Raw genomic sequence first — 26,198 nt, forward strand, 5'->3', positions numbered from 1 at the left:
GGAAAAACCCTCCGCCCCAGTACTGTTGCCATGGTAACGCTGGCAGTATCTGCTCACTGAGATAGAAGAGAGAGAAAGACAGAGAGACAGAGACAGAGAGAGAGAGAGAGAGAGAGAGAGAGAGAGGGGGGGGGGGGGGGATGGGAGCTTGACATAGAGAGATAATCTTGAATATTGAATTCAGAGGTAGAAAGAGAGACGGAGAAAAACAGAAAAGGGAAGAAAGAGAGCAACAGAAAGAGAGAATATTAAATATTGAGAGAGAGGGACAGAGAGCGGGACAAAGAGAGAGAGGGGAATCCTCCAAAATACGCCAGACCACACAGAAATCTAATCTGTCCATCCATCAAATATAATACAGAGCAGCGTGAGTACATGAATAATGACCCGTCGGGTGTGCGACAGTGTGGCAGCTCCTCCAACAGCACTAGAGTCAATGTGTGGAGATTTATCACCATGCGGCATGTGCTTCAAGAGTGGCCTCACTGGAAGTAGCTTGATTTCCTGAAGCCTCTTAGTATCAAATTAATGTCTAATAGGAGAATCTTTACGGGGAGAACATTGGTAATCCATGAAATAAGTGACCCATGAGACCCGGGGGTGTGTTTCCACGGTGGGCAGATAGCCGACACCAGACATATACATTCAAACACAGTGCCTAGGAGCCATCCATTTGTAACTGTAACATAGTGGTTCTGTAGTATTGAAATCTGTGACCCATTGTGTAAATAAAGAGAGGGATGGTGACATAGAAAGTAGCGCTCATCAGCTAGCAAGATCTTACGCCGTGATAGCGGGTGGTGTGTCTGACACCTGTCCGCCACTGTTTCCCTGCAACCTCAGCAATTACATTAGCAATGCTACGTTGAGACCCTGAATCGCTAGCAATGGCTGTACAACCCGGCGAGGAATAGGCAAGGGTACAGATCAACGCGTCATGCTTATACCTGAAAGGTCATGATCTAAGTATTTATCCATGTCATGTTGCGTATCTGAGAATCACAACCCCCAGCTGGCCGTACAGGTCCTTCTGGCTCTACATGGTTGGACACAGTGTTAACAGGTCACAAACATGTTAGCATGTTTCTCGCAACCCGGAGATAACCGCTGAGATGGGCCTGAAGGTCAGATGCAAGATACGGCACAGCCATTTGTTCAAACCCATTACTGCGTTCTCATGAGTTTTATACAACAGCTGCTGTATCTGTATTTTTACACTGATGCAGCAGCCATAATCAATCACGGCTAAGGCACGGTATGTCCTTTTGTTCAGTCTAGCTACAACACACTCGCTTTCTTCGACTTTAACATTGTATTAGATCTCAAGGGGGTGGGGGGTGGGGGGGGCATCTGGCTGTATTCCTGAACCCTGACTCAAAGATAAAGGCCAGCGTCCACCATGACATGAAAAACTACAGAAAAGGCCTGCTGTGTAGTTTCGGGGCCTCAAGGTAACTCAGCTTGACATTCCCCTATTGGATTTGACGGTTGAATTGCTTTTTTTTTTTTTGCCAGTACTTTAGCTTGGTCCCATTTGGTGGAACCTATCCTGCTCGGTCCCACTGCCCAGACTCACCATGGGTTAATGTAAGGCATGGTGGGCAGGTTTCATTTTGAGCGCTGAAGGGAGGTCTTTGAAGTCGCCACAGTATATCAACTGAGTATAATCCTCAGGGTACACACAAAATGTTGGCTTTGCCTACCGACTCCACAAGACCAAAATTCTGATTTTAGTGGCATGGAAAAGTCCTGAAAAAAATCAACCGCAACTATGAATGCACACAGCCGCCTTTCTATTCAAGTTGACATTCGCTTCTGCTTTAATCCACAATAAAACTGATATAACGTGTAGGGAAATGCTTGTACGAAACTACACATAAAGAAGATAAAAGCACAATCTAGTTGGAGCCAGCAATAACAGTCTGAGTGGCTTGTTTTTCACCTCTGAATTGCACACTGCGGACGCTTCGTTGCAGACACAGTAGTACCGCCCACCTCAGGCCTATGGGAAGAACAACAGGGTGGTGGAGACACCTAATGAAACAGCAAAAGATTTACTTGTGTGCAGGTTGAGGTTAATTAGCTTGGATTCCTCCAGCAGCACCTTTCAATTATCCCAATTGCTCCTGCAAAATGGCACTTGAAATTGTCCTTTGTCAAGGAACAATTAACTGTTTTGTTTTTTACACTTGTTTATTTCCCTGCCCACCCACTATGATTGGGGGCTACAATTCAGAAGTGCAAAGGGCTCACTTACACTGCCATAACCATGGCGTATGACACATAGTGTTTTGTTTTCACATTACAATGCCCCAGATTCATCCTGGATTAGATTTCAGTTAGTTACTCATGTGTTCAGAAGAGGGAATATTGTCTGTTTCATTCTCCCATCGGTTTGTGTTGTGCAACGACAAGAATGCAAATACCCATGGACGGAGATAGAGCAATCCTTTATTGTATTTGAATGTCTCAGATTCCTTCCAGTGGGAAGTGAACGCAAAACGAATAAAGCAAGGTGACACAAGTAACCCAGGCCCAGTACCTGCAGACTGACAGAAAACGAGGTAGAGTGAAGGTGACAGAGGTAGGGAATCACTGCAGGCTAAATGGATGTGTCTGGTACACACCAGGGCATGTTAAACCTCTGTACCAAAGCCTCCAACAGCAGCAGTCAAGGTGACAGAGTTTCAGCTTTCCTTCTTTTTTTTTCAAGAGCTTTCGACTAGCACATTCTTCGGGCTATGGTATTTCCTCGAGGAAGCACCTGCTGTATTCATCTTTCTGCGGGTTCCTGGGAGTTCAATGGTTGCCCACCCAACATTCTCTTAACTACAGTAAAAAAGAATACCTCTTATATGCATTGTCAGGAATATATATAGGGAGGTGGTGTATTGAACGTTGCTGGTAAATCATTACCTTCCATCTTGACAAGGTAGCTGGACCATCGTGCCCATCGTAACATTTATTCTGCTAATGGGCCGTTGAATGTCAGACGTAACAGCGGCAAAACGTGCTCACACGCTCATTAGCTTACCACTGAATTAGGCTTGATGGGTTTCTCACGTCAACATGTGGTGAATACATATTTACACCATGCAGATGGTGTATTAATAATAGTACAAATAGCAGTGTTTTTTCACATCATCTTCTCTCTCTGTAATCGCAGAAGATAATTGGTTCGATGTTTTCTGATGCAATGGGAATGGTTTTCGATACTTTAGAGTTTAAAGTGTATGTCTCTGACAAACTATGTTGACAATATGCTCTCTTCGATCTTAACACTTCCCTGTTTCTCCAGGTCTGACCTTTAGCTCCTCACTTTGTGATGGCCTTTGGGAAGCTAGGGTATAATGCATTCTGTTATACCTACTTCCACATCAGTCTTTTCGCCATCGAAATTTTTTCAATTTTGCAGGAGTCCACACTGTCTGTAAAAAGAGAGAGCAATGGAAGGGGGGGGGAGTGAGAGAGATAGAGGAGAGGGAGAGCAAGAGACAGCGAGAGAGAACGAGATGGAGGGAGAGAGAGAGAGAGAGAGAGAGAGAGAGAGAGAGAGAGAGAGAGAGAGAGAGAGAGAGAGAGAGCAATTCTGTTGCGAGAAGAATGGGGCTATGTGGAAAATGGACAATTTCAGAAAAACAGCAGTTGAATTACAATTCTGTAATCCTTTTTATGTTTTACAGCTTACAAAGACACATAGGATAATGATTTAGATAAGCCCAGACAAAGCCTGTATCTTTATGGGCCCTAAATACCTCTCTATCTAATAATAAGTTGTCATGCAGTGCTTGACATATTGGGTTATTACACAACCTATTTTCAAAGTATTTCTCTCTATTATTTCTGTTCATTCTATGGAGTTGACTTCTGCGTGCAACACCACCACTACCATCCTATCTTCGAGAGCAAGAGGCTGTATATCGAGCAACATGAAGCAGAACAAATCGAGGGAGGATAAAAATGGATGCCTTTAACGATGAACAAGCCAGACGTTTGCTTGGGGTGTATATTCTTTTCAGTATCTTGGCGGACAAGACAATGCTAGAGCTGTCAGGCTGTCTTAGGGGCTGGCTGGGATAGTTTAAGGTGCTTGTTTGCTCTGCTCCCATGATAAATACTAGCCTTGGCTTGCTAATGGAATGCTTTAGCCGGGGAGACTTTTCATCCGGAGAACTGAAGGAGAGGCGATGCAGGAGATGCTTGTTGTTAGATGGGATTTATCCCGTTCGTCGTGGCGGCTGGACCCTGCTGCTGGCTGTCACAACAGAGGAAAAGGGAACTCGAAGGCAAGAGAAGGAGGCGTCCTTTTGGAGACAGCACAACTAGGCTAATAAACTAGTGCTAATCCACACGGTTCAATGTATGCATGATTACTACTCTAAAACATACATGCGGATGCACACACATGCACACACATACAAACAAACACACACACACACACACGTGTCACACACACACACACACACACACACATACATGATTTTAGGTTTGGAATTGGTTTCACTTTAATTTAATTTAATTTATTGGTTTCTAAGCTTTCCTTTGCTCATTTGAGATCAGGTAGATCATTCTGTCATGTAGGTCAATAAGAGTTGTAAGCATTGCTTGTGTGTGTGTGTGTGTGTGTGTGTGTGTGTGTGTGTGTGCGTGTGTGTGTGTGTGTGTGTGGGTGTGTGGGTGTGTGTATGTGAAAACTCCAGAAAAACAGGAAAGAGTTAGATAGCCACAAACAACCCCAGGGTTTCGATTAACATAGGCCTAACACCCCCTGCTTCTCGTATTACTGCTACAAGCAAACAAAGTGTTTCAGACCGGTTTATATGATGTTGTCATTAAGGTGCTTCTGTCTGAATAGAGAGCGGGTCCATCACTCACACACACACACACACACACACACACACACACACACACACACACACACACACACACACACACACACACACACACACAGACACACACGTGTCTCTGTCACGCACACACACATCCGAGCAGTGGATGCGTGTGTGCGGACCACAGTGATAATCGATAAGCCAGTGATGTGATGACGTCTTTGGTTGCTAGGGTTACGGTGCCCCCTGAGTAGCCACTGGTGTGTCCTCTTTGAGTTCACCGAGTGTGGTTACTAGACAGTGATTATGTGTGTGTGTGTGTGTGTGTGTGTGTGTGTGTGTGTGTGTGTGTGTGTGTGTGTGTGTGTGTGCGTGTGTGCGTGCGTGCGTGCGTGCGTGCGTGCGTGCGTGCGTGCGTGCGTGCGTGCGTGCGTGCGTGCGTGCGTGCGTGTGTGTGTTGGACCTGCTCTCCATTCAGACAGAAGCACCTTAATGACAACGTCACACACACACACAGACCCAAACACGTGTGAATCTGTGTGTGTGTGTGTGTGTGTGTTGGTGCCAGTGTGCATTTGTGTATTTGTGTGTCTGCCTATAGAAATAATGTCTGTTTAATGGTGTCTTTGTGTGTGTGTGGGGGGGGGGAGGGGGGAGGGGGATTCGGTGTCTGGTATGGGGCATATTCTACATAGGCTGATGCTCTCCGCAGAGTAATGAATGGACGACATGATGTATGCATTTTTTCCCCGTGATCATATTTCATGCACTGACCTTGACTGATGTCTTCCACATGAAAGGTCGTAAGAAGCAAAAACATTTTTTCCCCCGTAGAGAGAATCGTGAGTTTCCACAAAAAAAATTGTCGACATCACAGCTAAAACAGACACGTTGTCTTCCAGAACAATGATATTATACACATTCTTAAAAATGTTTTCAAACAATTTTTTGGGGGGAAATGATAATAAAGTCGAGATGCAAATAGTGTGAATGTTCTGTAATGGACTGTAGTTAGCCAATAATTGATGATTATTAAGTTGGAAAGAAGACCCACAAAACAATGAATCAGTTGTGCAAATTTGCTTGTGTCAAATAAGAAAGCGTTGAAGCTTCTAAGGTTCAAAACATTTAAAAAAGGCTAACTTAAAGGGAAACCAATGCTATAAATCGGTCGACTGTGTTGTAAGTATAGAAAGACAGTATTTATCCTACTACAGCTAGGAACAGATGAAAAAACGAATCATCCGGTAGTAATATAATTTGACCAGAATGTGAGCCGGAAGTGGCTATGGATGGAGTTATTGCAGCTCTGTCAGTGTTTGTGTGAGATGATCAATGGGAGGGAATAGTGCTCAACTACAATGACAGGTCAGACAGATTCAAGAATAAATTATGTGTTTCTAATGAGTTGTGTCATTAGCCTGCACACTCACTGTGTGTGTGTGTGTGTGTGTGTGTGTGTGTGTGTGTGTGTGTGTGTGTGTGTGTGTGTGTGTGTGTGTGTGTGTGTGTGTGTGTGTGTGCGTGTGTGTTTCAGGCATGTGACTGTGCATAGGTGGCTGCATGAAGTAGCATTCAAATCTGGATTTAAGTGGGAAACAGAGTGATTGATTTACATACAAGATAGGCTTGTGTGCCTGGAGGGATCATTTTAATGGAGATTAACTCCAGTTTAAAATCCATTAAATGCTCCCAGTTCGGTGGGAATCTATTAACAGGAGAGTGTGTGTGTGTGTGTGTGTGTGTGTGTGTGTGTGTGTGTGTGTGTGTGTGTGTGTGTGTGTGTGTGTGTGTGTGTGTGTGTGTGTGTGTGTGTGTGTGTGTGTGTGTGCAGGGCAGTGCCAGTGTGGTCAGTGTTCCTGCCATCCTCCAGGAGACAGTCGTATCCATGGCAAGAACTGTGAGTGTGACGACCGGCAGTGCGAAGACCTCAACGGAGACATCTGCGGAGGTAAGCACAAATCAAGACACCCAGACAGGTGTCCGCAGTAGTACACACAAGCACACACGTATGCACACGCATACACGCAAACACAATCACATGAAGATGCACACACAAACACACACCAGCACTAACGTGCACAGCCACACCGATAAACACACATACACACCCACACCCACACCCACACCCACACACACACACACACACACACACACACACACACACACACACACACACACACAGAAGCACACAAAGATGCACGCACACACACACACACACACACAAAGACACACCCACCCACACACGTACACACACAAGCACAAAAAGATGCACGCACACCAGCACAAACGTGCACACGCACACACATAAACACACACACGCCCACAGACACACCCACACACACACATACACCCAACTTGATGCCCCCTCCCCCCCTTTGCTTTTCAAATGACACCCAGGGCCAGCCCCTGATGTTTGAAGATCAATGCAGAGGCACGAGGCTCTCTGTTGTCTTTGATATTTACCATCGCCCCCGCGGTCCCCATCTCACAATTGAATTTGAGCAAGATTGCTCTTTTCTCTTTGAAGACGCCCCGCCACGCTCACGTGGGGGAGACTTTGCTCACGATGTTTAGACGGGGGGCCTGATGTCATGGAGGAATCTGACTACAGCCCGCCACGCTCCCTGTGACTGCTGCTCTTAGAGAACGGTGGACATGTGCTGCTGCATGTGGGACTTTCACCGGGGGGGGGGGGGGGGGTAGAGAGACTGAGAGAGAAGGAGAGAGAGAGATAAAGAGAGAGCAAGCACGAGGGAGATAGAGAGACAGAGTCAGAGAGAGAGAGAGAGAGAGAGAGAGAGAGAGAGAGAGAGAGAGAGAGAGAGAGAGAGAGAGGGCGGAGAGTGAGAATGAGAGAGAGAGAGAGAGAGAGAGAGATAAAGAGAGAGCAAGCACGAGGGAGATAGAGAGACAGAGTCAGAGAGAGAGAGAGAGAGAGAGAGAGAGGGAGAGAGGGCGGAGAGTGAGAATGAGAGAGAGAGAGAGAGAGAGAGAGAGAGAGAGGGAGAGGGCGGAGAGAGAGAGAGAGGGAGAGAGGGCGGAGAGTGAGAATGAGAGAGAGAGAGAGAGAGAGAGAGAGAGAGAGAGAGAGAGAGAGAGAGAGCGTGGAGGACGGAGTGAGAGAGGGGGAAGAGAGTTAAGGGAGAGTAGTGGAAAAGCGCAAGTGGAAAACTCACATGGAAGACAGATGTGTCACACAATAGATTCCTTCACCATTATTGGCTCGAGGGAAAATGCTTGCGTGACACCTTACTGCATTCACTTCAGGTATACGTGTTTTGTTTCATTACATTGTTCATATTTTATTTAGGGAGCATTTTCGCTTATATTTTTCTTGCCATAACAACTCAACGACTCGCTGAGCACCCCTCTATTTGATGTGCATTGATATGGTCACAGAAGTAAAGTATAGTAAAGACACAATAGCACTTTGAGTACCTTCGCCTGCAATCCCAAAAGGCCGAGTGCAGCCCCAAATGCATTTCTAATAGAGTAAGCACTTACTGTGTGCTGCTCCTAATTCCTGTCTTCTATTTTTCCCCGCCAGCAGCTTCCTGTTCTGTTTATTAATGTATCTCTTCTTTATTTCCTTCTTTTTCTCCTCGCATGCTGTTATTTATTAGTTTGTCCCTGAGCTCAGTTGGCTCAAGCCATAATTGAGTGAGGTTTGGGGACACATTACAGCTCACATATAGTGTCGCTCCCTGTGATGAGTGGGATTTGCATCGCTGGGACGAACGACTGCAGATTTGATGTGCTACAATTAAAAATCTCTCAGGCATCTGTGCTCAATTAGTCAATACAATAGCCCACGTAAATACGCCTCTCAACAATGTTGGCACAGACACAGACACACACACAGAAATATAAGGTTTTAGGTTTATTTATACATTTACCCTCTCGTAAAAGTACAAAAACACCCTTATGCAAAGTACTACCATAGTGTAAGGCAAACGTTATTCTTCTGGGCGCCCTCATATATTTAGTGGGAGTCTGTGACATTAACTGGTGCAATGCAGCAGGGTAGGAGGCTCCTTCATGGTGGATGCAATATTTATGGGAATGCATTACTGGGGCTCATTGTGTGCTGGAGTGATGTGAGACAATGTCTCTGGGAAATGCCTGGGAGAATGGCCGGGTACCAGGGAAGCAAAGACACGCAAGCAGACACAGACACACGCACACACACACACACACACACACACACACACACACACACACACACACACACACACACACACACACACACACACACACACACACACACACACACACACACACACACACACACACATCTCCACGCACATAAACACACACAAACACATAAACACCACACACAGACAAACACACGAACACACTCACAAACCAAGCAATGCGAGAGCATACATAAACACACACACACACACACACACACACACACACACACACACACACACACACACACACACACACACACACACACACAAACAGACCATGCACAAGTGCACACACACACACGCACACGTACACACTCTCTCTCTCTCAACACACACACACACAAAAACATACCCTCACACACCACACACACACACACACACACACAAACACACAATCTTCTTTAGCAGGGGGGGGGGACTGTTATAGATCAACTAATCTATAAAGCATTGCATGCTGCGGTCCCCATTTACTGTGTCATTTTAGGTGAATACAATGGCCTCAACTCGTCAACGAACAACAACACAACAAGTAGGCCCACGTCCCTCTTCCCCATAACACAAGGCCGCACCCCACCAGCCCGCTGGCAGTGGCTGGGAGAACAGAGCGTTGGCTGTCTGGGAGGGCTTATGTACCAAGGCAACTGTCTCTCTCTCTCTCTCTCTCTCTCTCTCTCTCTCTCTCTCTCTATCCCTCTCTAACTCTCAAACCCTTCTATGAGCCTCCCTCTGGCTTCTTCCTTCCTCCTCCACCACTCTATTCCTCCACTCCACATTCTCCCCGTTCAGTGACCTCTTCAACCCGTGCCGTGCGACTCCCTCTGTCCCCCTCTAAATAAATCAACAATGCAGTCTCTCTCGGTTGCGTCACAGGCGCTTCTGTAAGACGGGAACAGAGTGCAGCCTGCCCGCGTCACAGCGGAGTCCGGGGCTGTGCAAGCCGCTATACTCGTCTGAAGGCAGGCTAATTGAAAGAGCGACCAGGGCACTGCCGCTGCTCATTCGAGGCTATTGACTCATCTCTCTGCTGGCTGGGTGTTCGGCGCTGGACGGCGGGGTGCAGCCGAGCGTGACTGACCCTACCTGCCGCTTCTCTCTGCTGAGTGACAAGGAGTCCCAGATGACGTCCCGCAGAGTCCCCTCCCCGCTGCTAACACACACACGCACGCACGCACACACACACACACACACACACACACACACAAACACACACATGCATGCAAGCATGTATGCACACACAAACACACGCATGCAAGCATGTATGCACACATGCACGCAAACACACACACACACACACACACACACACACACACACACACACACACACACACACACACACACACACACACACACATACTGTACATGCTAGCATGTATTTGCACTTGCATACATATGCCAATGCAGATAACCCTAAAAACACAAACCCTAGAGACACACACACACAAACATACACATGCAAGCATGTATGCACACACACATGCACACACACAAACACACACACAGGCAGAAGAACGCTTATGTCAATCTGCGGCATTAATTTGTGACGAAGACGATAATCAAGTCAAGAGGTCAAGAGACAAAATATGATCTGGATGTGATAGAGTTATCGTATCATTTGGGAGCCCGTAGCCCAGAAGGACCCATCTGTTATCCTCTAGGTTTCCAATCTTCCACTACATAAATGGAGAAGTGTTTGCCGTAACAGTTTAAAGCTGATCCTGTGTGTGTGTGTGTGTGTGTGTGTGTGTGTGTGTGTGTGTGTGTGTGTGTGTGTGTGTGTGTGTGTGTGTGTGTGTGTGTGTGTGTGTGTGTGTGAGTGTGTGTGTGGTTGAGGGGGCATGGAAGTAGGTAGGTGGTAGTCTGACGTGGATGATGTTGGTTGTTTTGTGCTTTTGTCTTTATTTGTACAGACGTGTGTCACCATCTTCCCTTGCCCTTCTTTATATTTTTCTTTCTCTTTCTGTGGAGTGCAGGAGTTTCATTAAGGAGACCACATGACCATTGATGACAGTTCCTTTCAAGTCTGGAATAGGAATACAACCATCCCAAAGTGTCTTTTGTCTCCTTGTGGCTGTGTCACCTTGTCCTGCTCATTAATGTCAAAGTTTAACATCTCCCCCTCAGTCACTTATTTTTCTTTCCTTCCTTCTTCCCTCATTTAAAGCCCGTGTTTCTTTTTTTTGGGCAGAAGACGAACACACGCCTCCTTGAGTTGGTTGAGATTATTTCAATTGAATGTGCATCCGAGGAAGCATTCTACGAAAACAACGGGACCTGAATTCATAACAGAGAACAATGGTCACAAGCTGTTACATGGATTTTTCAGCAATTTTCTTCTGAATTAGGCCAATATTTTAGTATTAATGACAAAATAGCAAAGCTGATGAGGCATGATCGTGATTAAGACCATAAAATACATACGCATACCCAAAAAAAAACAACGTCACTCAAGCTCTAAAAAGACAAAAATGGCCACCCTTTCTCTGCCATGTCTCCCCCCACCCCCCAGGTCATGGCTATTGCTCCTGCGGCCGCTGCATCTGCGAGGAGGGCTGGTTCGGCAAGACATGTCAGTTCCCCCGGAAGTGTGAGATGACCGACGTACAGAGCAAGGAGCAGTGTGAGACAGGCGACGGAGTGCTGTGTAGCGGGAAAGGTGAACAGCGTTATAACATAGGCAACCCCTTACCCACACCCACAACTCTCCATTTCATTGAACTTTTAATGGAGTTATTGTGCTCAACAACATACACAGAATAAATGCATGTATTGTGAAATGGGCTTTGCCTAATGAGTAAGAAGAAGGATGGATGTTGCATGATCATCTTGGGAAGGTGTTAGAGTCCAACCCTAGAGATCCATTCTGTACTTTTGACTCATATGTTAGTTTGGCTTTGTGTGTATTTTTCTAAGCCAATTATCAAAATCAATCAATATTGATTTGTGTCTGCAAAGAGGGAAATGCAGTTGAAGAGGGAAATGGGACTTATATTTAATAGAAGAATTGTTCAACAGTAGAGCGACATAATAGGATCCCTGGATATCCATATTTCCATAATATAATGTTATTGAGTTCTGACCATTGAGCAGAAAGTCAGTAGATATTTTAATTTGTGTTTCGAAGAGAGGACACTGACTAGAGACACAAAACTACACATCATTTATTAGTACGCAGGAATAAGTTTCAATAAATTGCAACCTATACCGCAAATCACTGGCGATGCCTATAAAACATTTCTAGAAAGACAGGAGCTAGAGCCTTTGGATACATGTCGGAGCTCTGAAATAAGTTAAGCTGGAGGCTAGGATTGTCAAATAAATCCTAGCCACCTGATTAGAAACTGGAATAAGGGTATACAGAGAAAGAAAGAAAGAAGAAAGATAGACGGGATACTCCTACCTCGTGGTCCTAATCATCAGACCGCTGTCCGGGGTAAGTGCAGGGTCTGACCTGTGTGGGGGAATTAATTTGGAGGAGAGGAGAGTCATGTAAGTGTTTCTGTGTGTGTGTGTGTGTGTGTGTGTGTGTGTGTGTGTGTGTGTGTGTGTGTGCGTGTGCGTGTGCGTGCGTGTGCGTGTGCGTGCGTGTGCGTGTGCGTGTGTGTGTGTGTGTGTGTGTGTTCTGCCAGGTTCTTGCCACTGCGGCCAGTGCATCTGCTCTCCTAAAGACTGGTGGGTCTCTGGGGAGTTCTGTGAGTGCGATGACCGTGAGTGTGACAAGCATGATGGGCTCGTCTGCACAGGTAATGTAGGACTTTCTCTCTCTCTCTCTCTCTCACACACACACACACACACACACACACACACACACACACACACACACACACACACACACACACACACACACACACACACACACACACACACACACAAAGGATCCTAATTAGCGTTTCAATAATTGGTGCATATGGGACAAATACCATCCATGCTATGATTCGAACATATTATTCATATAGTATATATATGTATTTTTTTTTTATGTATAATGCAACATTCAGTCAACAGCCAAGGATGCAATGAAGCACTTAGTCTTTTAAAATGTCAACATATACAACATTTCTACGCCAAACTTGACAATGATACTCAGCATTCAGACATTCTTCGCAACTGCAGTAACTCATTGCAAGTAAAGTTTGGTGAGGTTTGGGGAGAATGCAATGTATTAGGAAGCCCGGATGATTACATTTGTGCAACAAGGAGCATCATTTTCATCATCCCCCATTATTTTCTGAAACAAAGGAGTGTCAATAAGAGCCAACCGCCGATAGCACTGATCCATATCATTATCACGGCCAGTCCCATCATACGTAAACCTGCATCTTCTGTTTCCCTTTTAAATACATGGGGGTTAAAGAGTGGTGGCAACTCCACTGGCCTGTGCTGCCCTCATTTGTTTCCCCCCAGAAATCCTATTCTATAGAGATTGGACCAGGGTCAGGGTGTGGTTTCAGGGTAAAACAAACCCAGGGGGGACCTTGGATGGGGAATGGTCCCAGTACGGGGCTCCTAGTTCCAGGAAAGGGTCCCAGTCCTAGTCAGGGCTCCTTCCCCCAGGACAGGGCTCACGGTCCCAGGACAGGGCTTATAGTCCCAGGACAGGGCTTATAGTCCCAGGACAGGGTTTATAGTCCCAGGACAGGGTTTATAGTCCCAGGACAGGGCTCATGGTCCCAGGACAGGGCTCATAGTCCAGGACAGGGCTTATAGTCCCAGGACAGGGTTTATAGTCCCAGGACAGGGCTCATGGTCCCAGGACAGGGGTCATAGTCCAGGACAGGGCTTATAGTCCCAGGACAGGGCTTATAGTCCCAGGACAGGGTTTATAGTCCCAGGACAGGGCTCACAGTCCCAGGACAGGTCCCCGTTCCCAGGACAGGGCTCACGGTCCCAGGACAGGGCTTATAGTCCCAGGACAGGGTTTATAGTCCCAGGACAGGGCTCACGGTCCCAGGACAGGGCTTATAGTCACAGGACAGGGTTTATAGTCCCAGGACAGGGCTCACGGTCCCAGGACAGGTCCCCGTTCCCAGGACAGGGCTCACAGTCCCAGGACAGGGCTTATAGTCCCAGGACAGGGCTTACAGTCCCAGGACAGGGCTCACGGTCCCAGGACAGGGCTCATGGTCCCAGGACAGGGCTCATGGTCCCAGGACAGGGCTTACAGTCCTAGGGCAATGCTCCCAGTCCCAGTACAGAGTGCCAGTATATGGTCCCAGGATAGGGCTACCAGTACAAGGACAGGGCTCCCAGTCCCTGGACAGGGTTAATATTCCCAGGACAGGGCTCAAGGTCCCAAGACAGGGTTAGTATTCCCAGGACAGGGTTAATATTCCCAGGACAGGGCTCCCAGTCCCAGGACAGGGTTAGTATTCCCAGGACAGGGTTAATAATCCCAGGACAGGGCTCAAGGTCCCAGGACAGAACACTAAACATATAATAGATGCTTAAATTGAAGCTGCAGACATTTTTCAGTGTACCTACATCTTAAGATGCCAAGTGTAGCCTAATTATAAATTGAGTGCACTTACAGTTTTATGTAATGCTATTACTTAATTTAATTTAATTGATTTAAATGTTGTCATGATTCAAGTTAGTGTAAAGCCCCTGTGAATAAACATGCAGCGGTGGCACCATGACAGGCTGAGAGATGGCTAAAAGGCATAATACGCGTTGGCCTGGGTTCAAGTCTCACAGTGGTCGGTGTTGGTAGTGCAATTGTCTACGAAACTAAATAAATATATTTCTGAATGTACCGGTCCTTCACATTATTATAAGTATTAATTAAGAGGAGCATGGGGAACGTCTATTGATCAGTGAAGTGGCTGGGTAGTTGGACTCCCCGCAGAAAGGTACTCATTAGGATTCCCAATATGTTCGCATAAATCTGTTATTATTATCCTATAACTAATACATTTTAAGCAGCTTAAATTTCAGCTGTTTACATGTAAGCTGCTTACATTTGAAGCTGCTTTAACTTTAAGGTACCGGGTATATTTTTCTTAGTAATAGCGTTAGTGTTACTAGGGTTAGTAATAGGGTCATTATTGGTAATAGGTTTAGGGTTAGTAATATTGTTAATGTTAATGAACGATATAGACTCAATGTTTGTATCATTGTCTGGTGGTACTGATAGGGAGTTGTCTATTGTATTGTAGTCATTTTTTATAATTCTGTGTACTTGACTTCATTTAACAAACTCTCATGCATTTACAATCAAGCAGATGTGGCACCCTAAAATAACAGCTGGTCCATTGCTGGCCACCCCATCAAAAAGTGCCTGGAAAGCGAAATAGTTAGGGAAGCTTTTAGATTCATATTTTTGTCCTTCCACCATCTCGTCATTTGTGTTTACACCGGGTCAGTGACCTATCCAAACCAGATGCCTCTCAGACGTGTGACCGCACGGAAGAAGAAGTCATTCACTGCAGGAAGTAATATGATTAGGGAAAGGAGTGCAGACTTGGGTAGCAAGTCTACCAATAACGGTCAAGATATATCAGTGCAATAATACTGTGGGATGGCGTCATTGAAGAAAAATAAGCTCAAACCCATCAAATAATAAACAAATGGGATTTTGCTCTGCCGGTTGGATAATATATGCCATCTACAAAGTAAAATAATTCCAGGAAGAATTTACATTCTCTTGAGCTACTGATGTAAATCTATCCTATTCAGTCGAGATAATAGACCAAACCTACATGAAGTACCATTCGACCTCGTTCACGGTGCTCACATTTATTCAGAAGCGCAGGAGGCACGATTCACATCTTACACAAAGGCCAGGGAGAGGGGAGAGGTGCTGTGGATCCGACCCCACCCCTCTTCTATCTTTAGTTTCACTTGACTGGAAAGCTATTCTCCAGTCCTGCTCGCCCCTCTCTCTCTCTCTCTCTCTCTCTCTCTCTCTCTCTCTCTCGCCCGGGGAGACGGCGGGAGTGTGAAAAGAGGAACCTTGTTAAAGGTCAGGCAAGATGAAACCGCTCCCTGAGCTCAATTCACAGCTTTCCCTCTCACCTCCTTCTCGCAGGGAACGGGGTGTGCAATTGCGGCGTCTGCGACTGCTGGGACGGCTGGACAGGCAACGCGTGCGAGATCTGGCTCGGGCTTGAGTACTGAAGAGAAGGAGGACCATGAGGCGGGGCCCGAGGCAGACCCCGCCCCTTCCCCCAGAATGGAGGCCAGGGACGAGGGGAGGACGAGGAGGGAGAGGAGGGAGAGGAGGAAGAGGAGGGACAACGGAACCGGGAGCTAAATGGAAACACGCCACTGTGTTGTGCTTCATCTGCATCACACCGACACCTTCTGCCCACCGCTTGCGTTGTGGGCGCGTGTGTGTGAGTCTGTCCGTGTGTGTGTGTGTGTGAGTGTCACAGTAATAATTCATTCGATGTACTGGTTACAAATTGTCTTTATTAAAACTGTGTTTTGTATGCAAGAAAGAAACAACCATGGAAGCAAGAAAAGCATTTGTTGTTGTTTTTTTTTCATGATCCGAACACAACACAATGTAACCCCTTTTTATGTGTTTCCAATACAACTATATGTATGAAACTTGTATATATAGGAATGCTTACATATACCAGAGAGCGACATATAATAGGATGCAGGTACATTAACATAAATCAGACATAGAAAAAACAAAATGTTTTAAATTGAATTTGTGTTTTTGGTTTGAATCTGTGGGATTTTGAGGGCATAATCTGTTATCCCGGCAATCAGTTTATTGTTGCACTTTTTGACAAATTGGACACATAGTTGACCCTGCAATCAAGTCAGAGGCATCATTTGAGGTTTTATTTTATTATTTTTTAATAATAAAACATTAAATGTGCCGCATGACACACACATTTCTCGTGGAAAACAACGCAAAGACCTTAATCATACAACGGTTATAAATCTGTTTTAGCATGGCGTAACTTCAATGGGCATACTTGCAATGGTATATTTATATTTGAAAATAAATCTTTATATAGTGCCTATTCCTTTCCATCTTAACAAAATAAATAAATGACTCTACCATGACATTCCACCGAGTTTTACCCTGCTGTCGCCGTAGATAGACAAGGAGTGATCCAACTGTGCTCCCAATGGTGACGAATGCTAACTTGTATGTGGCAGAAATAAACAGAAGGACACACGTAGTTCAGCTGTGGCATGCTGGTTGTCCGTATCGCTATCAAAATGTTGTACCAGGGGGACGAGAGCCGCGTTGACACAAGCTCAATCACGGCTTGAAAAGAGTGCCGGTGAGAAGTCACAAAGAAAGTTTCATGTTCAATTCTATTTTGGCCTTTTTTTCATGCTTATTTTAGTACTAGCCAAACCCTTTCCGTTTTTAATGTGTCGCTTCAAAATGACAGGTGCAATAATATACTGCACACTATATTGCATTAAGTATGTTACTGACATTACAGTACACCTTTATATAAATATTTTATTCATTATGTTGTATATGTGTATACAACAAACACAAACTGTACAGTGCAGACAAACTCATTGCATATATGTATGTAAAATTAGCAGTACATACCAACATTGCCTACTACATGCAGTTCATCATTTCCGTCCTCTCCCCATGCAACAAATGGGACAACAGACAAAATAAAAGCGCCGGAAACAGAAGCACAGGTTATTAAACCAAAGAAAAAAATAAATAAACGAAGATAAACTCCCCGAAGATTTCCATGTTACAAATCTGAAGAGAAGGAGACAGTAAATCGATATTGGACAACTGTCCTTGTCAAAAGACGACATCACCCTTAAACCTGTATACGAGAGGAAATGAGACGGGGAACCGAAACCAACAAAGAAAACAAAATGGTGGCTACAGAGGTCAAATGAGGATGTACATCTGCACACCAGCCATACACAAAAAGAAGTCAGCCTCAGAAGTGCCAGTCAGCTGGACCGTAGGGCCGAAGAAGCCAGCCCAGCATGTAGAGTTCATCAGGGTAGCAGGGGAGGTTATAAATAGGACATGGGTCAGACAAGGGCCCCGGAAATCAACTAAAGTGGTATGCAGCGCTGTATAGCATCGTAACCATAGCAATAGCAACCCTACACAGACAAACACTCAAGTCAAACTAATGTGCTGTGCTTCATCGTATTTGTTATAGGAAATGGTCACCTGTCAACCCCAATCAACTCAAGAAAACCCTGTCCACCAAATCAAATTGTCGCCATATCCTTTTATTTTAGCAGCATACAGTAGCATAACCCTACGTTACAATTGAAACCGTGACCTACACCCAAACGTTCAGGGACATGAGTAAACGCGAGACGAGCAGAACGTGACCGATGGGAGAGAGTTGGGTGATCACATCACTAACAGTCGGGGTGGAAATGGTGCACCAGAAGGTTTCTGATGGGCTACAAAGCGAACCAATGTCATACAACATGCCCGTACATCTCCTGGACCGAAGCACGGTAATAATCGCTAACATCGCTCCGTGTGGTACTTCTCCCAGGACCTTACCTCCTTGTAGAAACACATGCATGTGAATAATCTCCAAAGTATATATATATAGCCTCTCCAGAATGACAGCACAGTCGGGGAGAAAGGCTTACGTTTTTAAGAGTTGATCCGTTTTGGAGTGTGCAACTACTATCACAGTGAAAGCGTTGATGTATAGAGTCACACAAAAGGAAAGAAAAAATATTTATACATATGTTTATGAACTCTTAATATATTTTCGAGGGATTCTGTTCTTTTTCAGCTCTGATTTGAAACGAAAGACTTTGGTCGTTGGGTTGTGGGTGAGTGTGGAGGAGTGGGAGTGAGGGAGTGACCTGTGGTTTGGTGACTGGGTGGATGATGCTACTGTGTGGTCCTTTATCGGATGTACTGGGTGAGGGTTGGTGGGGGGGGGGGGGGGGGGGACCCTGTAGAGAATAGGAACCTGCTATTGCATGCCAGGATTGGTGGGTGGGCCTGTGGGAGAGGCGGAGGGGAGGGTGGGAAGGAGAGAGAGAGAGGGAGAGAGGAGGTTGTGGGGTCGGGATCCAATCGGCCACACGATAGGCCGAGATAGGATCAGTACTGGACTCTTCATGCTGAGCTAGGGGACATTCCTCTCCCCATATATCCCGTCAATTGATCGGAACGAAAACCAAAAAAATTGTCTTTATACTTGTTTGTTTGGTTTTGTCGTCATTTCTATTTTTTTAGAATGGGTTTTTATTTATTTTTTGTGGTTTTTTGTTTCGTTTTCTTTTTACAGTAAAATGAGTTTACAATATAAGCCATCCCTTGTAGTTACTGCTGCAGAGGAAGAGAGAACACAATACTAACCTGGACCATGCTTTTACTTCACTGAACTAAAGTGGGTGGACGTCGTCCATCCCGGGCTACCACTGAGCCGCGCGTACCCCAGCCCACCCCCCCCCACCTCGCCCGGCCCTGCCCCCCTCCCTCTGTGTCTGGACGTAGACGCAGCCGGGGAGCCGGCTGTCTGTCAGTGCTGCGGTTTACATAGACCATCTGAGTCAAAGCCCCATACCCCCTGCCCTCGCCTGGTGTAGCTAAGGGGTCGAGGGGGCGAGGGGGGGGGGCGACAGAAGACCTATAAGGCCTAGAGGATATTCCTGGAACCCGGAGCGCTCCGAAATAGGATTAAAGAAAAATAGATTTCAGGCTCACTTTTTTTTTTCTTTTTTTTTTTACTTTTTCGTTCTATTGACCGGAGGAGGTAAACGGAACCCGTTGGTGGGATTGAGTTTGTGATATGTATGCATACCGTCCTCATACAGCGCTCTCCCACGCACATGCACAGCTGTAAAGGAGTGTTTGGGCTGTGTGTGTGCGCGTGTGTGTGTGTGTGTGTGTGTGTATGTGTGTGTGTGTGTGCGTGTGTGTGTGTGTGTGTGTGTGTGTGTGTGTGTGTGTGTGTGTGTGTGTGTGTGTGTGTGTGTGTGTGTGTGTGCGTTTGGAAAAGGGAGGGGGAGGTCCTGCAGGGCGATTGCATTGTGGGTAATTAGCACTTCATCCGTTTTGATTGGGTGCGTTATCTGCCGGCCCGTCTGTTTCGATTGAGGTGTGAAAAAACCCATAGACTCTATTTTTAACGAGTGAGTGTGTGTGTGTGTGTGTGTGTGTGTGTGTGTGTGTGTGTGTGTGTGTGTGTGTGTGTGTGTGTGTAAGTATGTGCGTGTGTGTGTGTGTTTGTGAGTGTGTGCATGCACATGATTGCAGGTATGCAGGTGCTGTACTAACAATAAGAATAATGGCATTCTCTACACCTTTTGTGTCTTGTCTTTTACATTGTTGTGATTTGTGACAAACGTATCCACACACACACACACACACACACACACACACACACACACACACACACACACACACACACACACACACACACACACACACACAGACAAACGCACACACACACACACACACACACACACACACACACACACACACACACACACACACACAGACAAACGCACACACACACACACACACACACACACACACACACACACACACACACACACACACACACACACACACACACACACACACACACACACACACACAAACACAGTCTGCTGCCCTTCCAACAGTATATTTTTGTTGTTTCTAAATTACAAAGAGAAGGAAAGAAAAGTGTGAGACGAGAGATATAAAGAGAGGGCGGAGGGGCAACAAAGTTGTAAAAAATAGTCGATGAGCAATCCAAAGTGTTTTCGTTTGACTCTACTTGTTCAGTCGCCATCCCACACCAGAGCTGGTGCACTGCTGTATAGAAAATAGATCTAAAAGGACACAAGCCTCAGCCCTGACAGGCTGTCATGTGGGACCGGTGGGGTTGGGTGGAGGGGGTGGGGCTGGGTGTGGTGGGTGGGGTGGCTGTGGTGGCGGGTGGGGTGGGGTCGGTGGCGGCTGATCTCAGACGAACCTTAGGCAAGCAAGTTAGCGCTCGCGTGGCCGTCTGGACGCGCGTCGTTCTCACAGGGTTCCCATGGTTACAGAGAGGATTCTAAAGGCATTCCGTGTGCGGCCAGGCACTCCGAGATCAGAGTTCCCTTTTTTCATCCGTGTTTCCCGTCCAGCGCAGCGGGGAGCGTCAGCTCCGCGACCACCCCTTCCCCCGTCCGAGTGAAATTCATCCGAACCAATCACGAAGGGCCGTGGGCCAGAGGGAGGAAGAGGAGGGGGACAAAGAAGAAGATGAGGAAGAAGGTAGGAGGTGTCTTGCCTGGTGATCTGCATCATCCACCACAGAGGAAGAGTCCCGCTCAGAGTCTAATGGTAGGGCAAGCCCCTCGTCCCTCCTCGACGCCCATGCCCCACCCCAAGCCCACCCTCACCACCCCCCCCCCCCCCCCCCCCCCAACCTCCCCCTCCTTTCTCCTCCCACCACTGCAAGCGCCCCTCTCTCTCTCGCTCTCGCTCTTTGTCACACACACACAAACACACAGAGGTGTACACGCACGCGTATACACAACCACACACACACACACACACACACACACACACACACACACCCTGCGCTGGTCAGGTGTGGCTATGTGGCAGGCTTGTCGGGCTTGCTGACCGGTTTCCCCCCGTTCATCATCGCCGGCTCACTTGTGCTTTTACTGGTGGCGGCCACGGCCCCGGTCGCCGCCGCAGCCGCCGCTGCCGCCGCCGCCGCCGCCGCCGCCGCCGCCTTGGGCACTGTCTCTCCGACGTCGTGCAGCGAGGGTTCTCTGTACATGGCAACTGGGGGAGGAGGGGGAGAACACAGGTATGTTGGGTGGAACCGGAGGCAGAACCTTCGCTAGTACATTCAGGTCGGGTCGATTTAGTCTACGCTTGCGTCCAAAGTAATGTAAACAGTTGGGAGTCGCTAGGAAAAAGTGCAGCATCGAGTTTAGACGGCTTTTAGGTAACGGATTATGTAAGGCGAGCTGGTCTTTATTGCATATAAAACCAAGCTTGTTACATGCCAATTGCCTTAAGAAATTAATCGTTTCCCAGTTTGATATCTCACAATTGGATGACCAAAATGAGGATTTTATAGATTTGAAAATGTTCGATGCCTTGGTTGTATATAGCATCCATAGCAAACGGTTTGTTATTCAGAGCAGCGGTCAATTATTCAGGAATAACAGGCCGTAGCCATTTAATAGCAAGTTGTATTATAAAATAATTAGTGCATTATAGTGACAGCCAAAGTTAGATCTCGAAATAATTAATCAAAAAAAAAAGTAGGTCCACAATTGAATATAATAATCACAAAGAAATAGTACTTTGTTCAACTGAGACATGACTCATGTGACATATGAATATTCCTTAATAAGATCACTTCCACTAAAAATGGCTTAAACATAAAATACAAACAACTTCATTTTTTATGTTTTTCATTGTTACGAAACAAAAAGATTCTCATTATCGCCTCAACGGCACAACACCAAAAGATAAATATAGAACGAAAGAGTCACAAGTGGCCATAAATCTGGCTTATGGGTATGTGGGCCTGATGGCCGCATCATGTGTGCCGCCATAAAACATCCACACGGACGGGCGACGCAGACTTCCATTGAAATTCAGCCAGCGGATACAATTTACAACATGGACAGAATGGCTTTATGGTGCACCACGCTGCTGGCCTGTTAGTAAGCACAGGGGGGATAATGGCTAGACGAGATGCTTTGCTGTTGTTGTTGCCTTTCCAAGGTTTGATCCAAACAAGGTCTTTAGGAAATCCCCCCCCTCCCCCCACCACGATGGCTTTATAGAAGTAATAACTTCTATAGAGTCTCAGTCTCCGAGTGATTCCGTTCCTTTGTCAAACCTCTGGAGATTAAATCCCCGGAGAATAAAGCCCTGGAGAATAAACCCCTGCAGAATAAACCCTGGCTTACCTTCTAATGGCTTGGGCAGGAAGTGAGCGGCTGGTTTGGTCTTCTTCACTCGGTTCCCCTTCATGGCTTGGCCATCTTTGTTCAGGCCCAGGAACCACGCCCGCCCCGACTCTTGTTGTCGATACAACATGGACGAGTAGATGACATAATAGTTTTCAAATACAGACTCCTTGAATTTGCATTCCGCCGTAAAGAGTTCCTGAGGACAAAGGAGAAAGGAGTTGTCAGACCTTTGGGCCTCTCTGGCCTCGACGAGGGGAAAGTCTTTAAAGTCTCGAGCAGGGAACCCCTACAGGTGGAGTCATGTAGAATCCTGCAAGTCTCACATTCACATTATGATGAATTATTCACCAGACCACGTGTTTCTGCTGTGTATGGCGGCCCGAAGGACATCCTTGTCTAATGCTGTAGCTGGAACAGAAACTTCCTAGACCTTCACCTGCTGTACTTAAAGGACATCTGGTGTACTGGAAAGGACACCTGCAGTACTGAAAGGGACATGCATCTGTGCTATATATATATATGATGTATGACAGGGCGCCGTACCAGCTCTAATCTGGTTTGATTCATGCACCGTTGTTATAATCTGCTCTGATGAAGCGCAACAGCCCGCTTCTCCAGCGCCCCCACCTTGACACTGGATGTCCAGGCACTGAATCAGCCAATTAGCACGTGTTCTCAACAGAGGTTATAAATTGTTAGTCTGTGACCCCCCCCCCCAGCCACTCCCCGGGCAAAAGAACATCTCCAGACACAAAGAGAGAGCATACCTATGAGGTTTGTGGAGTCCATACAACACTATAGTACCAGGACATACTCAGCAGCAGCACACCTAACAAGACATGTCTGAACCACAGATTCTTCCCACCATTTTTTACACCCCCGATTCATCAATGACAATTGTACAGCGAAAGCACCGTCTCTCTCACTCTCTCTTTCTCTCTCTCTCTCTCTCTCTCTCTCTCTCTCTCTCTCTCTCTCTCTCTCTCTCTCTCTCTCTCTCTCTCTCTCTCTTGTTCTCTCTCTCTTGTTCTATCTTCCTCTCTCTCTCTCTCTCTCTCTCTCTCTCTCTCTCTCTCTCTCTCTCTCTCTCTCTCGCCACCTCCTTCCCTCTCGACCTCCTTCCCTCTCCCCCTCCATCTCTCCCTCTCTCCTTCTCTCTCTCCCCCTCCATCTCTCTCCCCCCCTCTCTCCCCCCCCCCCCTCTCTCTCTCTCTCTCTCTCTCTCTCTCTCTCTGTCTCTTTCTCTGTCTCTCTGTCTCTCTGTCTCTCTCTCTCTCTCTCTCTCTCTCCCTCTCTCTCTCTCTCTCTCTCTCTGTCTCTCTCTCTCTCTCTCTCTCTCTCTCTCTCTCTCTCTCTGTCTCTCTCTCTCTCTCTCTCTCTCTCTCCACCATTTCCCATCCATCTCCGACCAGAAGGGTCATAAAAAGCACTTCCGCATTGTCTGCCCTGCCTCGCTAAAAATAAAGTCTTTCATAGGGAGGCGGGGGTGTATTAATCAGAGCGGCTCGTTATCCGCTCCACGAAGCACTGCACATCTGTTGGACGCCTCCACACAAATAAATACATTCATGGACTTCACTGGTGTTATTATCTCGTTTAGAGCAGCACCTTCAACGTTCTGACGAAGACAAAGGAATCCGTTCACAGACGTTTGTTATGGCGAAGTAGCTTTCGTTATTTTTTTTATTGCAACACACTTTTTTTTGATAAGACTTGCTCCCACAGTCTGGTAAAGGGTCACGGTGATCCCCCTCTGGGGGCAGAGCGACATCTGGGTGTGTTTACCTGCATCAAGCTCGGTTCACCCGTGACACACGATGCACAACGTAATAGCGGTTATCAGCCCTCCGCCAATCGACTCCTGTCAGCGCCGGACCGTCTGGAAGTACTCCAGTGAAGGCAGCACTTTGCGTTAGAAGGACAGCAGATGCACTTAAGGAAGCCGTGACGACTAATAACAGAGGCACGCGGCTGTATTTAGAACCCCCTGCGGCGTGAGGGTTCTTCGCCCGTCAAGCCACAGGGCGCCGCCAGCGGCCGCAACACGAGCGTGCGAGGGTAACAAGTGTCGTTCACCATGATGACATGGGCGGGTTGTCAACATGTTGTCGACGCAGCCACTGATGAGGATCGTCCCGGATGCGCGTCATTGACATGTTATTAACATCCTGCCGACGGACAGGGTGTCTGGCCAGTGGTAACGTCACACGTTACCACTGAATCTATCTATAACTCAGAATCTATACGAAGGGCGAGGGATGACAGCTATCCGATGGCTGACGTTGATCCGAGTCAATTCGCAGCCATCTTCAGCTCACGTCAAAACAAAACCCAAAACGAGCTGGAGCTGAACAATGCATTGATTGACAGCCATGTCTGATTAAACCTTTCTAAAGGGCGCCTCTCCCTCCCCCCCCCCCCAATCTCAACCGCCACATAATAAACATCCAGCTCCCGGACAACGCTAGATCCATCTTCATTATTATTCATTTTGGGGATTTATGTTGCGTCAGCATCTGGCTGCAGTTCACCAAAAGGCAGCTTATCATGGTGGGTTGTCAGAGAGAGACAGCGCTCTGGCAGCCAGAGACAGCAAAGGGCCCCGGGGTTAAAAGACCATTGCATGCGGTAGCACACACACAAAACAAGCTACACATTAGCAGAATTATTGTCGAGAGGAAACCCCGGTGTGGAGCAGGACGCTGGAGACCTCTGGCTAAATGAACCGGGACGAGACTACAGAATGCCCATTAAATTCAAGTACGGAGTGGCGTCAAGGGTCCCAGAGTTGCGGTTGCGGAGTTATGGTTATGAAACACATAGGCCTTTCTCCTCACAATTGATCGTCTAGCAGCATCAAAGACTGGCGCTTTGGGAGTGGCCCGAATCAAAGGAAAAACCCGCATTTGCGTCATGCTTCCCTGCTTCACTTCAACCCGTGCATTAGTTCCACTTCTCCCTCACCAGGCTAATTGGGTTGTAGCTTGACTGCAGCTGTAATTTGCCATGTTATGTGTGTGCCGGAGCGGGCTTCAGCCTATCCTTGATTACCTACAGACAGCTTCCGGTGTCTTTGCCTGAGCAATCAGAACGCAGTAACCTGAATGCAGAGCCATAATTGTGGCTAATCACAGGACTTTATTATGTTTACACTCAAGAATGTAAATCTGTGTTATGATGTGCAGGCGAAGCGGGGGAGGTTTGTCCTTGCTCTATTTGTTTCTTTCTATATTTATTTGTTTTTACCAAAGTTTGATGTCTAACAAAGATTTTGAGCTGCCAGTCATCAATAATCGCTTTGAAAAAATACAAGCTTTGTTCA

At 46.7% G+C, this 26,198-nt stretch overlaps 2 protein-coding genes across 3 annotated transcripts in view; one reads left to right on the forward strand and one right to left on the reverse strand.

Moving 5' to 3' along the window:
- Positions 1-17,249, forward strand: part of itgbl1 (integrin, beta-like 1) — a 36,747-nt gene extending 19,498 nt beyond the window's left edge. The window contains 4 exon segments of the mRNA XM_060039459.1: positions 6,664-6,780; positions 11,535-11,681; positions 12,655-12,768; positions 16,053-17,249. Of these exon segments, the coding sequence (XP_059895442.1) occupies positions 6,664-6,780; positions 11,535-11,681; positions 12,655-12,768; positions 16,053-16,141 (467 nt within the window). The 3' untranslated portion in view covers positions 16,142-17,249.
- Positions 17,250-21,360: 4,111 nt separating this feature from the next.
- Positions 21,361-26,198, reverse strand: part of fgf14 (fibroblast growth factor 14) — a 75,036-nt gene continuing 70,198 nt past the window's right edge. For both annotated transcript variants that reach the window (XM_060039460.1, XM_060039462.1), the window contains exons 4-5: positions 22,874-23,072; positions 21,361-21,728 (exon numbers count right to left, since the gene is read on the reverse strand). In XM_060039460.1, coding sequence (XP_059895443.1) covers positions 21,532-21,728; positions 22,874-23,072 — 396 coding nt within the window. In that variant the 3' untranslated portion in view covers positions 21,361-21,531. The remainder of the gene's footprint in view (positions 21,729-22,873; positions 23,073-26,198) is intronic.

Source organism: Gadus macrocephalus, chromosome 20, assembly GCF_031168955.1.
Source record: "Gadus macrocephalus chromosome 20, ASM3116895v1".
NCBI classification, from domain to species: domain Eukaryota; kingdom Metazoa; phylum Chordata; class Actinopteri; order Gadiformes; family Gadidae; genus Gadus; species Gadus macrocephalus.